Source organism: Felis catus, chromosome B2 (assembly GCF_018350175.1).
Source record: "Felis catus isolate Fca126 chromosome B2, F.catus_Fca126_mat1.0, whole genome shotgun sequence".
In the NCBI taxonomy this organism is placed as follows: domain Eukaryota; kingdom Metazoa; phylum Chordata; class Mammalia; order Carnivora; family Felidae; genus Felis; species Felis catus.
The window spans coordinates 105,522,247-105,538,131 of NC_058372.1; the positions used below are offsets into that span (position 1 = coordinate 105,522,247).

Here is a 15,885-nt window from a genome sequence, read left to right on the forward strand (position 1 = left end):
CTGGAGGTGAGAAGACAGGTGCAGCCCATGTGAGACCATGAAGAAGGCTCAGCTGACAAGGGTTACGACGCCCGCTCAAGACAAGCACAGCCCTTTCCAGTCTGTCGCTTGGCTATTCATGTTAAAGAAGCCAAATCACCAGTTTTATTTCCATGCATGTCATGGATCCTAATTTACCCCAAATATGTATTCAGAAATACAGCATGCAAGACAAGTAGATGTTCACCCTGTGCTGCTTATTCTTCCCTGCTATTTATTAGTCAAGTGCATCACTCCACAGAGGTCTCACGCCCGACTCCACGTCGGTCTTCAGCCTCTTGTAATCAGTTACCACAAACACTAAGAGGCCTGATTGCTGAGAGATTTCTGACTCATGGTCCATCTTGCCAGCTTTATTTTTAAGCAAAAATGTCTGCATTCACAAAGGGCCCTGTGGACATTTAATAGCTGGAAGGAGTTCTAGAGCAGCTGGAGAGGATCATTTGACAATTCAGTTTTCTGCAGCCACGTACACAAAGGTATGATAAATCTGATTTTGAAAATGAATTAAGTGACTGCTGCATTTTAATTCCATTTTGTGCTTTTCACTGAACTAAAAAAGGTTAGTCTGTCTATCCCAGTTGAATGGTTCCAAAGGATCATTGCCTTATTTACAAAGTTCCTAAAATTGCGGTATCAGACTAGACCTTCACAAGGCGTGAGCCACTACGATAATCCTAGCAAAATTCCTAAGCCAACGATTAGACATACGCACGGCAACACGGATGGCTCTTAAAAACATAGTGTTCAACGAAAAAGAAGAGAAGCTTTACAAACACAACAGTATCTGTGTGTACAAAACAGTACGCGTTTTGTAGCAAAACATACAAATGAAAAGATGCACATTAAAGACACTAGAATGGTTGCCTGGCCAGAGGAGGGAGAAACCAGAACAGGAGAAGAGGGAGATAAAAGGACCAAACAAACAAACAGGAGTGAAGCCCTGCATACACCAATGATCACGATGTACCGTCAACTAACAGTCTATAATTAACTCAGCTCTGTACTTGAGGGTGAAACGGGTATGAGGGGTGGAGGGGAAGGAAAATAGATCTCATGAGAATATAGTCTAACATGTTCATTCTCCTCCTTACTATCTGAGATTGTAAAGTCCAGGGGCCATGTCACTATTCTTTACTATTTTTTTTTTAATTTAGTGCCCAATTCAAAATAATTTCCAGGGCCATGCAGGTGTCTCAGCCAGTTGAGTATCTGATTCTTTATTTTGGCTCAGGTCTTGGTTGCAGGGTCATGGGATTGAGCCCTGACTCTGGCTCTGTGCTGACCATGGAGCCTACTTAAGGTTCTCTCTCTCTCTCTCTTTTTCTCTCTCTCTCCCTCTGCCCTTCCCCCGCACATGCATGCGTGTGTGTGCATTGCCACGCTCTAAAAAAATTTTTTAAATAAAGAAATCATAATAATTTCCAAAGAGGAGTACAATGAATACATAGTACCAGTATATTCTTCTTCTTCCTCACCATAAAATGTCTTCTATGCGTATATATACCCCCATTTTAACCTGTTCAGTTCAGACTAGAGAGAAAACCAGAAAATTCTGAAAAAGAATCAAACTTACATTCAAAGCCCTCATTTATGACTCCACGGGGGTCTGTTTCTTCTCTGCGTTGAGAAATACTATTTAAGGAAACATTTTTGAATAACTGAAGCTGATCTTGTATTTTGTGGAAAGTAGGTCTTTGGTCAGGTTCTTGAGCCCAGCATTGGGTCAACAGATTCCACCTGGATACACAGGTAAAGGCACAAAAATAAGTGGTGATTGGAGATCATTAGGCAACCAGTACTGATAACCCAGGTAAGGTCATTTCAGAAGGCAACAAATTTGAGTTATTGCCAGTTTTCCATAATTAGTATAAATAAGCCAGAACAAAATCTTTGGTTTCCACTTAATAGTGTCTTCCAATATTACTACCTTTGTTAGATAACACCTTTCTTTCAAAAAGCCATTACTTTGAGCAGTCATTAACCCAAATAAATAAATAAAATAGATTGTTGGAAAATGATTGCTTAACACGTAAGGGCACTAACAGCTATAGAAATTACTGAAGAATATGAAGACTTTACATTCATGCATTGATATCTAGAACAAAATCTAAGATTACTCTAAACCACATAGATCTTTAGCGGCAGAACCTGAGGTAGAAACCACATTCAGTTCGAATGCTTTTAACTCATTATACTGTCAAGTTAAGTAAGAGACTCAGTTTCCTCAGACATTAGTAGCTGGTTTATTAAACATTATTTTTTCCTTAACAGTTGTCTAAGAAATATCTGTGTAACACTCTTAACTGTGTTCATTCATGCAGCAAAGACTTGGAAACTTATTATATACTGGGAGTATATAAAGAGCTAGGGATGTGGTTGTCCTCATAGAAATACATATAGTAAGTGTAAGAAGGTGACAAAAATTTATCTCCAACTCATATGAGCTGGAAAAAAAAAATGTAGCTCTTTTATATTGTCTGCTACTAATTAGGTCTTTCTTAGAGCCCTCACCTAGAAGGAAAAAAGTTAACCTCGTTAAATACAATGGTATTTAAAACCTGGTGCAACTCAATATTTTAAACAATCTTTTTAGGTAATGCTCAGTCTTTTCTGGATAATAACTCAACCTCTAATTTTAGTCTATTCCTACTCCCTCTGTCCTCTTCTAAAAGATGGTGGCAGGATATATGTTGGGTGAAAGTCTTACGTGACTTATGATGGCACAGCGAAAAATTCTTTGGACTGCACTGTGCCCTCCAGATCGTTGCTGGTCTCAGAATAGAATGATCAGGAATTCAGTAAGGAGTGACTGGTCTGGTCCATTCTGCAGGCATCAGCTGCTATCTGCAGTCTCCAATTTCTTTACCTTTGTATCCTTCAGCTCCCCCCTCCCCCCACCCCACCCTCCCACTCCCCACCCCCCCACCCCCACCCCGTGAACTGGTCTTCCCTTTCCTCTCTCTAACCATAACCATCTCTGAGACTGCCTCATGCCCTGTATATGCTGACAAGGCCCAGGGAATCCCTACCTGTTTCTGTTGTGTGACTAAAGGATGCTCCTTGCCCTAATGTCTAGCTTTCAACAAAATGTCCACGCTGAATGGGAAACAAAGGAAGATGGGAAGTGCAACTTGACCTTCTCTGCCTGGACATGCCCTTCTACCTTACTCATGATGCTGGGTCTCCATGTCAATGGGATGAGGCTGGGTGGGGAGTCCCCAGCTCAATGATCAACTTGCCATCCTCCCAAATTGGGAGAGGTGGGCAGTTTTCCACCTTTAGTCTAACTGAAGCTTACACAGAAGGTTTTTCAGGACCTAGATATCCAACATCTTCACCCTCCAACCTCTATCTATCAAGGTCTCTTCTTCCTACACTTCCTTAGGGCTTCGAAGAAATGGGCTTCTACTACTCCCTCTTTTTAATTAGATTATCCTTATATAGAATTATAGGTTCTAGTCATTCAAACCTGGCATTTAGCATACTAACAAGAAGCTAAAGGATTCTAGATAACCACTCCTTCCTCCAAACCTGGCTTTCAAGTCTACTGATTTACTAAAAAGGTCAAGTACCTGCTTTTTTTTTTTTTTTTTTTTTCTTACTCTCTGGAGCTAGAAGGCATATTGGGGACAGGGAGAGAAAAACTGGTAAAGAAATGTAAGATGGAAAGTATTTAAAAACATTAGTACTACTATATCAACAGATTACTATACAATTACAAATTACAAGTTCTAAAAAAAGTACCAAAGAAAACAAATGTGAGATCTAATAGAGATGGAACATTTTTAGTAAGTTGCTGTCAGAAGGACACTCTGAAAAGGTGACATTTAAGCCAAAGAACTTCGGAGGAAAATAAGATGCTAGTCACGGGAATAGGGTGGGGATGGGAGTCAGGGAACACATTAGAAGAGGGAAAAACATGTGTAAATTCCTAAATTAGGAAAGAACGTGGCTCATTTTAGAATCTGAAAGAAAGCCAGCTTGGCCGAAGAGCAGTCATTGGAGGGGGAGAGTGTTAAGAGAGGAGATCGGAAGAGGAAGGAGAAATCATGCAGGTCTCACAGGCCAGACTAGGAGTTGGATTTTATGGCACTACAATGGGAAGCTGTTGAAGGTTTTTAAGAAGGCATGATCTTAAATTCTTAAAGAAGTTACTCCAGCTGATATATGAGGAGAGTGAATTGTAGAGGGGAAAGTTAGAAGCAAAGAAGTTATTAAAGAAGACAAAGTGAGAGATCATGAAGGTATGGACTAAGGTAATGGCAATGGTAGTAGAGTAAGGATGTCTCCAATCACTAGACGACAATGACCAAGAAATCATTACAGGTACTGTACTCAAAGTAGCTAGTGTCTATGTTAGAAATTATAATGGAATCTCCATTCCCTTATAGTATGGTGCAAAGTCCACTTCTGTCTCATTTCTTGACAAGCACTTCAGGTCAGATTTAGTACTCAAAATCAGAGTATTATGGGGAAATCTAATATTGGTCGATTTTCCAGTATTCATCTGACAACTTCACATATATTACAAAGAATTTACATTCTGGATATAGAATGTGAAACTTGACTCTATTTCTTAAAAATGAGAATCACAGCCGAGAACCTACCTTTTACATATTTCTTTATAACCTCTCATTTAAAAATAGGGATGATACAAAGATTTGAATGAAGGATGATTAGACTCTGAAATAAAATAGTACAACTTATATGGAATCATGAAATTTAAACCAATATTTAAAGTAGAATCTTGAGAGGAGAAAGTCTAATTCACCACAGGAATCATATCCCTTCTGAAAATAAAGTTGTGATTCAAAGTTATTGCCAAAATGTAAGTAGAATCTTTCAAGACTTGCCATATTTTAATTATGGAGTTTTTTTTACTTATTTATTTATAAGGTGTCTCGTTTCTACAAAGGACTCAAGATACTTAATGAAGATTATTTAGGAGAGAAAAGACAAAGCAAGAAATGGGGTGCCTTGGTGACTTAGTTAATTAAGCGTCTGACTCTTGGTTTCAGCTCAGATCATGATCTCACGGTTGCCGAGTTCAAGCCCCACACCAGATTCTGCTTGGGATTCTCTCTCCCTCTCTCTCTCTGCCCCTTGCCTTCTCTCTCCCTCTCTCTCTCTCTCAAAATAAATAAATAAACTTTTTAAAAAAGTGAGACAGAACAAGGAAAGGGAGAAGGAGGGAGAGTGGAAGGAAGAAAGCCATCCCTTCGGTTGCCAGACCTAGCTAGTCTGTTTCTCATCCACTCACACTACCCTCCAAAACTTCAGCCTCTTGTTTAATCCATGTAAAGTATTTAAACAGACTTTCCTCTTGTCTTTCTTCTATGGATGCTTTCATTTACATTGAACCCAATCATTATTCTAAACTTTCTGATGGCAAAAATATATGACCTGATAGTATATCAAACCTTCCTCTCCCACCATCCAGGAATGAACATGGAATTGCTCTAGATTAAGAAAAGAGGAGCTTTATAAAAGCAACAGCTATTTAAAAGTAAAGCGTACAACCTGTGCTCTGAAACAGCATTAAGCTGGCAATGGAATGAAAAGGCTTTTATGAATTTAACAGCTTCTAAAAAATGGATTACTTGGGGTGCCAGGGTGGCTCAGTTGGTTGAGCATCCCACTCTTGAGTTCAGCTCAGGTCATGATCTCAAGGTTTATGGGTCTGAGCCTCACATCAGGCTCTGCACTCTCAGTGCAGAGCCTGCTTGGGATTCTCTCTCTCTCTCCTTCTCTCTCTGCTCCTCCCCTGCTTACACTCACTCACTCTCAAAATAAACAAATAAAAACTTTTTTAAAAACTGGATCTCTAATATCTTTCAGATAAATTAATAACAACAACTATACGTTTGGCATCCGGTCTTCCCTCACAAATATGCACTTGTCACAATTCAATATCATGTATTCGATACCTGTACTAAGTTTTAGTTACAAATCTTCGAGAATGTTACTTTAAATAAATTTACAGATCATTCACTTTGTAAAAATTTCCCTACCCTGGTTTTTCTAGCTAGGTAAAATACTCACTCATACTTGAAATATCTCACTTGGCTAAATGTTCAAGTTCACATTCCTCCATTCACGATGCCAACCCTTTACTCTTCTTTGCCTCATGGGTTTTTAAAATAGCATGAGACTCATTAGCCATGTGCATTATTGGTCTCTATGAGTATTAAAGTCCTTGGATTCATAAAGCAATCAAAATTCAACAGATGAAAATTTCATATCATCTTTCAGTATTAAGGGGATGAATTTCCATAGGAATTGAAACAAAGCACATAAAATACAGATTTGTAAGTATTCTCTTACTCACTATGCCCAATCCCAGAGAGACCCAGCTAGCATCTAAATGTACATATCTTTTAAGAGGTAAAAATAAGATGGTGAACCTTCATGTTCTCCCATTGTTGCCTCCTACATATGAGAGACCCTCCAGTAATTCCAGTTGCCCCTCTGATACATCCATCACAGAACCCCAAAGAGCTCGCACTTGAAGTAGGTTGCCCTTTGATCCCGTTTCTTCTCAAGAGTGGTGTGGCTGTTGTGCAAACTGAAAGTTGAAGAGAGTACTGAGGACTGGGCTTTCCACCATACATCCCAGGCTACGGAAAGAAGGGCAGGAATGCTCTGAACTCCTGCATTCCATTAATAGCTGAGCACAATGTGGCCCTGTATGGACTCACCTGACCCAGAGTGCATCCAGGTGCTGAGCGTTTAGGCAGTGAATGGAAGGTGCAGCATGGCTCAGTGAAGACTTTCAACCCTCTAAGCTGGGCCTGTGATCTCAGAGAACTGCTTCAAATAAAAATCAGTTCCCTCTGTACTCTAAGGAGAGTAGTTAATCTTTATCATGACAACTTAAGGCCACGGCCAGATTGAATGGCATGGCTGAGAGATCCATTTCCTAGCACAGCTTGTTTTCCTGGTTGGCAACAGATCCTTAACCCTTCCCAGGGCTCTGAGAGCATGTAACACTCGGGGGTGGGGGGGGTGGGGGTGGCTGGGAGCATTGTTGACTTTTTAATCACAGATGTTCAAATGAACTTCAAAACCAACAATGGAAAATTTTGGCTTTGAAGAAACTATATTTTTATAAAGTTACAGCAATAATGTGTTCAACCAATGAATTAGTCAAGATAAAGTTATGTAGAATATTAAGTTATATATTTATATGTTATATAAATATATGCTTTATAAACATATAATATCAATGTTGTATAGAGTATATGTTTCTGCCTATAAACAGGAGTGTTCTTCTAAGCAATTTTCTAGGATCTCTTCCTCCTCCTTCTAGTTGCGTTTTGGGATCCATTTGGGCAAAGTCCAACATACCTACGTTTTTCTGCTCCACAACCGCCATGTAATCATCCACCTCCATCCTCCCCATAATAAAGGTAGGTATGATTTGCGTCAATCAAAATGTAGAATTCTGTGATTGAATCCTAAACTGTCTATCCAATAAAATTGCGTCATTGTGATGAGGTACCCTCTAGGGGGGAAAGAGGCCAGATAAAATTCTAACGGGATAATGCAAATTTTGTGCAATTGAAATTCTGGGGAAAATTTCTGAGCGTTTGACAGATATGTAAGAGCTGCACAGCAGTGGTCAGTTTGCTACCTAATAAAAATGTATTTCATGCTTAGGTATGCTGGGGATTTCCTCAAGCCCTAGGTCAAAGGCTTTCCATTTTTGTATAATTTCTTACTTCTAATTTTGAGAATTTTTTCTGTCTCCCCCAAAAGGATCACAAATCATTTTTAAGCACTGTCGCCAAACTTGGTCAGGTATGTGTACGTCTGATCTCCCTGTAAATGTCCCAGTAAAAGCTAAATCAGAAAGAAGCAGTGACTCAAATCTTCTTATTTTGACTGGAAGATTTAAATAATACAAAACCATTCACCAGTAGAACATCCAACCAAGGTGCCCGGTTCTTAATCATCTTTTGGCTCCAGTCTGAATAATCCTCTAAAATAACACAGCATAGTCAAGGCAATACAACCACGGTGTGTATCCGCATACTGCTAATTCCTTTTGCACTTCTCTGTACCACACAGTTTAGCACTTTATTACGTGTTGGCTTGTTATCCAACTGTTCCATGTGTGTTTCTTCTCCTTCAAAATGCATTCTGAGACGCTGAAGCCCTGGGGCCATTAGTTAGACACCCATGTATTCCAGACAATGCATGGCATGGTACTGTGCACATAACAGAAGAGTTTATACTTGTTCAGTACTTGTTCCTTTCTAAACATGTCTTGGAAAAAGTTTCAAAACTTGTTTATTTCTGCTGACGTTCTTCACAAGAAGGTAGATTACTACTCAGCAAAATAACTGAGCTTATTTTTCTTTTGTAATTAGATCAAAATCACCTACTCTCCTGAGAATCATGAATTATTAGACTTCAAGAGGAGCCAGGATCAGTTTGATAGAGTCACTAATACTTAGTCACTTTGAGCTAAGTTCATAAATAGATCGCAACCTGTATAACTTTTAGTAGTACTATATCCCAATATCAGCTGCACCAACAAAGGCAATCCAACTTTTAAACAATATATTCCTCTTTGATGGAATCTCTTAATATGCAAATTAAGATATTAGCCAAATTAGATCTTCCAAAGTCAAATGAGTATGTGTGTGTATACACATACACACACAAGCCTTTTATTTATTTATTAGGATTCATCTCTCAAAAGTATAAATATATTCTATGCTTCTAAATTTTGTTTCTGAAATGAAATATCACGGATATATATAAAAGAGACCATCATGTATTTAGTAAATTAAATATTACAATCAACTTACATTTGATGTAGACAACACAAATATCCAAATTCCAGTTTTTATTTTAAAATACCATGCCAATGAGGCATAAGATTGCATAGGCACATGTGGTTTTGTTGTTGTTTTTAGGTGTTTATATTAGCATAATTAACTTACAAATCATCAGGACAATTTCTCGGTGGCTGCAGTCTCCCTCCTGTTTGCACATAGTTTAAAACATCAAGGTTGGAATGAGCTGGATAAGGCTGATGACCAAGAGTTAAAATCTCCCAAATCAGAATTCCAAAAGACCTAAGGATGTTAAAGAGTTTACTTTAATTCTACTTACTACAAGCATCATGTTTACAGTAGTTTCTCCAATGTAACTATTCCTGGGGCTATCTGGGTCTACTTTGTGATTGTCATTATTGGCCCCATAAAAGGCAAATGGGAGACGTAAAAGCAAGTTGACCTCAAGAAAAAGTAGAAAAAGCAACTGCCTACTAGCAATACTTCAAAGGTGATAGGTGATAGGAAGGCTTAGTGGGGACACACACACGCACACACACACACACACACACACACACACACACACACACATTTTTTCCTTCTCCCCAGCTGAAACTGCACCACAGACCTCCACTAAAGGTTTGCATAGCATCAATATGCAGACTCACATGGGGATAAGCAAGAAAGCAGTTCACCCCTTTCTCCCTGACTTTGAATGCTGGTAAACGTGGAGGGGAAAGGCATGAATGTGAACTGGCCACACTGGGGACCAATTTTATCTCATCACCAATTTTGTCTATGGCCAGTTCAGCTTGAAAGTCATTAAACAAATCTTTACATTTTGAGTAGCTCTAATCAAGATTTGGGATCAAAAAGCAAAAATGAGGGATCCTATTCTAATACTAAAGAGATGTCCAAACCTCCTCAATGTCATAATGTTTTTGAGATGCATGATTTAAAATCTACCTATAAATTAACGATCATAAATGCCAAAAGAGTAGGCATTTGGACATATACTTGGACATCAATTCATATGTACCAATTCCTATTAGTCATAGCCTCTATGCTTTTGGACTGTGATAAAATACTTGAAGTAAATGTATATATTTCACATATACGTGTAAGACAACGGATCAAAACTAATTAGGGTGAGAAGGGAAAATGTTGAGATCCAGGAATAGTCTCACCAGGTTAGATGACCTTTTAAATTCCCTTCTGGCCCTGACATTGGGTGGTTCTGCCCAAATTTCTCCGTGTCCTGTTAAACTCACCATACGTCAGACTGAGTAGTGAAGATTCCATCCATCAAACTTTCTGGAGCCATCCACCGAACGGGGAGTAGGCCTTCCCCTCTCTTTCTATAATAATCATTTTTATAGATGTCCCTTGCAAGTCCAAAGTCCCCAATCTTCACTACCCGTGATGGACTGGTATAGTCTTTCACAGAGACAAGGCAATTCCGAGCTGCCAGATCCCTATGGCAGAAGCTATATTTAATAATGCTAAGAATAAAGTTCCAGAGATCAGACAAGTAACCCAAGTCGGTCTTTAGAGAAGGGAGACTTTTTACGGAAACGTTTGCTATTTTGAAGTAATGAAAATGTTTAATTATCCTATATGTTTTACCCAAACTGCAGGTAATTGTTGTGCCGATGTCCGTAGGAACCTTGTATCTAGAATATCACTGTACCTGTGAATGAAGTGCATCTGTTCCAAGTAGACACAACCTTTTGAAATATCCACACACAGATCTACAAGGTCAACCAAGGTGAGTAAAGGACCATGAAACTGTAAGAAATGAAAGAAAAGTTACAGGTACTTTCACAGTTTTTACAAAACATATACATATACATATGTACACACACATATGTGATGTCTCAAAGGCATTTTTAGTTATGGCTACAAGAATTCAAATAAGGAGTAAAAGAACTAAGTTTACATACTTTCTACTGAAATAAGCATAAATAAGACTATTTTTACTAAGCAGAGGCAATATCGGATCTTTATTGGAAAGATCTCAGGGTGTCAGGTTATACAGACCAAGATTTGAAACCTAGTTCTGATACTTACTAGTTGTGTGAACTTGTTTACATTGTTAAATTCATTAAGTAACTTTCTCATTTGTAAAATGGGAATAACACTGACCATATAGGATTTGAGATAAGATATGTAATCCGGCTGGTATATAACAACTTAATAAATAGTAGCTGCTGTCCTAAGTAGTAATAATGCTAATTTAATCAGTACTAGCTAGTTTAGTCATTGGCCCAATGTCACACTGTAATGTCAGTCATGACAATGGGCTTGTTTCTCACGTGAACCCCCATCTGTTAGCAATTGTTAACAATACTCTAGTTCAAGGTCACAGATCACTCCTCTCCTCCATGAGAGCCAGCATAAATATATAGTTGAGCCTATACTGCTTGCAATGATTTCAACATGAAAAAAAGCCAGTTGAAGTTTTTATTGGCACCACATGGAAAAAATTCAATATTCCTTCCTCAAGGCTACATTCATATATTGTCTTTCCCTTGCCATTTCCCTAAAATAACCCTAGTTCAGGCCTTTATCGTTTCTATCTGACACATCCCAAACTTGTGTCTAGCCTCTTGTGCTTTAATCAGCCCTCTTTGTTGTGACCTACTGCCTGTGGAGTCTGTTACAGGTTCCAAAGCATAGCCTCCATGGCAGCCCTGGGCTGCATCAGTCTCTTTTTGCCTCCACTTATGACCCTAGTGTCTCTTCTCACAATCTGTGCTTCAGTCATGCCGGGACACTGGCAGTCCTTTATCCCTGCTCTGCATTTCTCAACCTCTCTTCTTTTTTTTTTCAATATATGAAATTTATTGTCAAATTGGTTTCCATACAACACCCAGTGCTCATCCCAACAGGTGCCCTCCTCAATGCCCATCACCCACCCTCCCCTCCCTCCCACTCCCCATCAACCCTCAGTTTGTTCTCAGTTTTTAAGAGTCTCATGCTTTGGCTCTCTCCCACTCTAACCTCTTTTTTTTTTCCTACACCTCCTCCATGGTCAACCTCTCTTCTTTAATTCTGCTATCATTCTAGAATGCCCTTATTCTTGATTTCCATCCACATCCTTCATTGAGCACCTCAAATGATTCCCACCTTCCCTCAATTTCTCTTAGATGAGTGCCTTTACGTGCTGCTCCCCCTTGCCTCCCCCAACAAGCCCATGTCTTGTCCCAAAACTAAGAAGACTTCTCATGTTCCTGGACTCAACATTGCCATGGTCCTGCTCAACCGTACCTCAATCCAATACCGAGTCTTGATCTTACTCCCAAGAATCAATCCCCCCACAACACTGTTTGGGTCCAGCAGACACCAGACACTGGTCTCCTGGCCTATGTCTGAGTCCCTGCTGGGGGTCCCGACTGGCTCATTGGTTCTTCTGTGAGTGGAAGCCTGCTTTGCTATTGGCAAAACCCACTCTACTGAAGATGTTCCTCACTTTGAACCTTGCTTCTGAACTTCAGTGTGGTAGCTAACACCACGTTCCCTGCCAACGGGTTTTTAGAATGCTGCTTGCCTGCCTCAATCTCTATCACTTGCTTCTGATAGCCCCTGTGACAACCTGTTGGGATACCCCCATGTTGGGTCTCCTTGATTCCAGATGCTGCTGCTCTGGGCTCACCTGTCATCTTTCTCTTGCCAGCCTCCCCCTAGGCACATTCAACCTCCACCTGGGTTTGATCCTAGTCATGGCTTTTCATGACTCACATGGGAAGGTATAGTTTCAGAGACTGTTCTATCCCCTACTTTAGTTGTGTCTCAAACAGAAGACCTCCTCCATGAAGCCTTCCCAGACTCCTCAGTTGGAAATCATCTCTCTCCTCTGTGTTCACAGTATATTCTCTATTGCATTCCAGTAGGCCCTCCCACTTTCTATCTTAAATGAGTTCTTTATATTGACTTACCTCCCTACCATGTGGCAAGGTCCTTGAAAGAGAGAGTCACAGCCCTCACTATTGTATAATAAAAATGTAGCAAAAAATGGATAACTTGATGGTATCTGACTACATATTTATACTGTTTTGATGGGTTGGTTTTTGGTTTTGTCTTTTACTTTCTTCCATGTGAATATAATCTTAGGATATCAAAGCTAAAAAACGCCTGAGGACGTTGTCAGTTCAATACCCCATTCTAAAGACACAGAAACTGAGGTCCTGAAAATAAAAGACTAAACTAAGGTTTATGGGCCTACTTGCAGTCAATCTTTCTGTATTAGACCCAGCACTGTAGTCTTGGAGCAGGGCTAGGCAGAAGGATGCTTGCGGCCCTTCTGGAATGTTGCCTCTGAGCACTTCCTGTGGAGAGAAGGCTGCTTCCAAATGAGCTGAGCATGATGGGAACATAGAGCCCGCAGCATTCTGGCACTCAGCACCTAACAGCATCCTGTTGTCTGGCTGGGGTGAGGGCAGTGAGGCATGGAAGCTGTCCTGGGCTGGAAAGGCAGTGGAAGAACTCTTGAGGACCAATCAGCATAACCATCAGGCCCCTGACTAAACAGGAATAATTTGGAAAGAGCAGGTCCATATTTTTATTTAGTCTTTATCCCCTCTTCTCTACCCAAAACAAACAACATCTACAGATAAACTTCTTGTTAAAGATGGAGGACTCAGGATGTGCATTTTTAGTTCTACTCCCTCCCCAAACCTTACTACAATGGCAAGATAGGGGAAATGTGTATAACCACACAAGGATAAATGTATCAGGAAACTAGATTTAGTGCACGAAACATTTTGGGAAAGGGAAGCAGATGGAAGGGTGGCCATTCAGCAGAGCCAAGAGAGAACCTGGCCGCCTGCAGGGGGGAAGACAAGAATTAAGCTGTGTTTCACTATAAAACCCCCTGAGGCTCTGCAACTGGAGATAGCAGGTATCTCTGGATGTAGGGGTGTGGGGCAAGGCTGGAATCAAGAGGAATGTTTAGAAGTATATTTTAGGAGCTAACTAGATCCTAGACCCTCCCATGACAGCAGGAGGCTTTCCTCTTCAAAACACACACACATACACACACACACACACACACACACACACACACTGAACCAGAACAACTCCACGTTCAAAGATACCAGTCGCACTAAGGCTCTGTGCTGAAAATGGAGAGGAAAATTAAACAAGAGTCCAGATACTCAGCCTTGAGACCTCCACCCCCTTCCCATCTCACCTCCCTGAACTGAGGCTTAGGCATTTATCACTCAGGCAGGAGACTAGCAGATTCCCCTCTGGTGAACCTGGCGTGTGCCAGGAAAGACACACAAATACTGTCATTTGAGGATTAGGGAGACCCCCAACGAGAAAGCAGGGTCCCACATAACAACCAAAAGGAAGCTGCCACAGACACAGCTTCCAGTCGGCTTCTTAGGCCTCACTGTCAAAGAGGAAGACCAGCCACAAATCACCAAACATTTGAGAAAAGCTTCTCACATTACAAACAGATTCCAGAACAAAGAGGATAAAGGAAATCAGGACAATGCAGGAAGCAAATTAATACTTTAAAAAAACCATAATTAGTATCTTAGGAAAGATTAGAGAAGATTTTTCACCTATGAAAAAAAACAATACTATTTTAAGAAGAATGAGTCTGTGGAAAATTAAAATTTTTAATTTTATTTAAAAATTTATGGAAATCTACCAGAATTGAGAGCAAAGATACAAAGATGTAGAAAACAACTATAGAACAAAGGATAAAACAGGGTTTTTCTAGAACCAATGGTGTTTCTAGAACAAGGAAGCAGAGGGGACAAAGAATTTTATTTATTATCCCAAAAAATAACATAGGGGCGCCTGGGTGGCTCAGTCAGCTAAGCATTTGACTCCTAATTTTGGCTCAGGTGATGATCTCACAGTTCGCGGGTTCAAGCCCCACATAGGTCTCTGCAGTGACAGCACAGAGCCTGCTTGGGATGCTCTCTCTCCCTCTCTCTCTCTCTCTCTCTCTGCCCCTATTACACATGCTCTCTCTCTGTCTCAAAATACATAAATAAACTTTAAATAATAACAATAATAGTAATAGTAATATCCCAGAACTGAAGGAGGTGATTTTTCCAGGGTGAGTGTCCAGATTGGTTAAAAAAAAAAAAAAAGTACCACACATAAGAAGTTTCCTAAACTTTTCCAGAGAGGAGGGGCAAGAAGCAGGTCACTGATCATCAGTCCAGGAATCAGAATGGCATAAGACTTCTTTTTTTTTTTATGTTTATTTATTTTTGAGAGAGACAGAGGCAGAACACAAGCAAGGAGTGCTTCTCAAAAAGAGGAGGGGAAAGGAGATTTTTCCTTCAGATGCTTGTTTTCTCATGCTTTCTCTCTTCTAAAAGAGAACAAAGAAGTCATGGAATAGAGGAAGGTAAGGTCCAGCAAGGAAATCACCAAGGTAAATGTGAAGCAAAGCCCTGGGATCACGGCTAGTCAGCTAACCCAGAGGACAAGCACCACACTGCCTCTAGGAGGAAAGTGTGCAAGAAAAACACCATTAGGTGCTGGATCATGTGATATATTTAACATATACATTGATAGAAGTGTTACAATTCTGTCCAAGAGTCTAGTTAGGTATACAGAAAACTAAGCAAAGGAGGGAAAACAAGAGGCATTTATTATTTTAGCCCAAGGGGGGAATAAACCCCACAATCACAGTATTTGAATAACTCAACTGCAAGTAATTGTCATAGTAATGTAAATCTGCAATACTGATTTATCTGAAAAGTGTGACACAGTTTTTGATGGGTGGAGCTGGTGGGGTTGGGACTGATAATGAGTAAGTCTAAGGGAGTTAAAGCCTCACCTCTCATAGTAGGTAGTCAGTAGATTTCCCCCAAGACTGAAAATTCAACGTGCAGCAGTATAAACAGAGTTTGTAGGAACATGAGGTAAACACCAGAAGAAATTGGACAGATCTGGGATGCGGGGATGAGATAGTCTTTCTTTTTTTTTTTTTTTTTCTCAATGTTTATTTATTTATTTTGAGAGAGAGAGAGAGTGAGCAGGGGAGGGGCAGAGAGAGAGGGAGAGAGAATCTCAAGCAGGCTCTGCACTG

General features: G+C 40.1%; 1 protein-coding gene across 5 annotated transcripts in view; it reads right to left on the reverse strand.

The window, feature by feature from the left end:
* ROS1 (ROS proto-oncogene 1, receptor tyrosine kinase) overlaps positions 1–15,885 on the reverse strand; it is a 126,580-nt gene that overhangs the window by 11,171 nt on the left and 99,524 nt on the right. For 3 of the 5 annotated variants that reach the window (XM_045057951.1, XM_045057948.1, XM_045057946.1), the window contains exons 40-43: positions 10,516–10,613; positions 10,097–10,312; positions 8,994–9,128; positions 1,616–1,779 (exon numbers count right to left, since the gene is read on the reverse strand). In XM_045057951.1, coding sequence (XP_044913886.1) covers positions 1,616–1,779; positions 8,994–9,128; positions 10,097–10,312; positions 10,516–10,613 — 613 coding nt within the window. The remainder of the gene's footprint in view (positions 1–1,615; positions 1,780–8,993; positions 9,129–10,096; positions 10,313–10,515; positions 10,614–15,885) is intronic. The other 2 variants (XM_045057950.1, XM_045057949.1) reach the window with 1 other exon arrangement.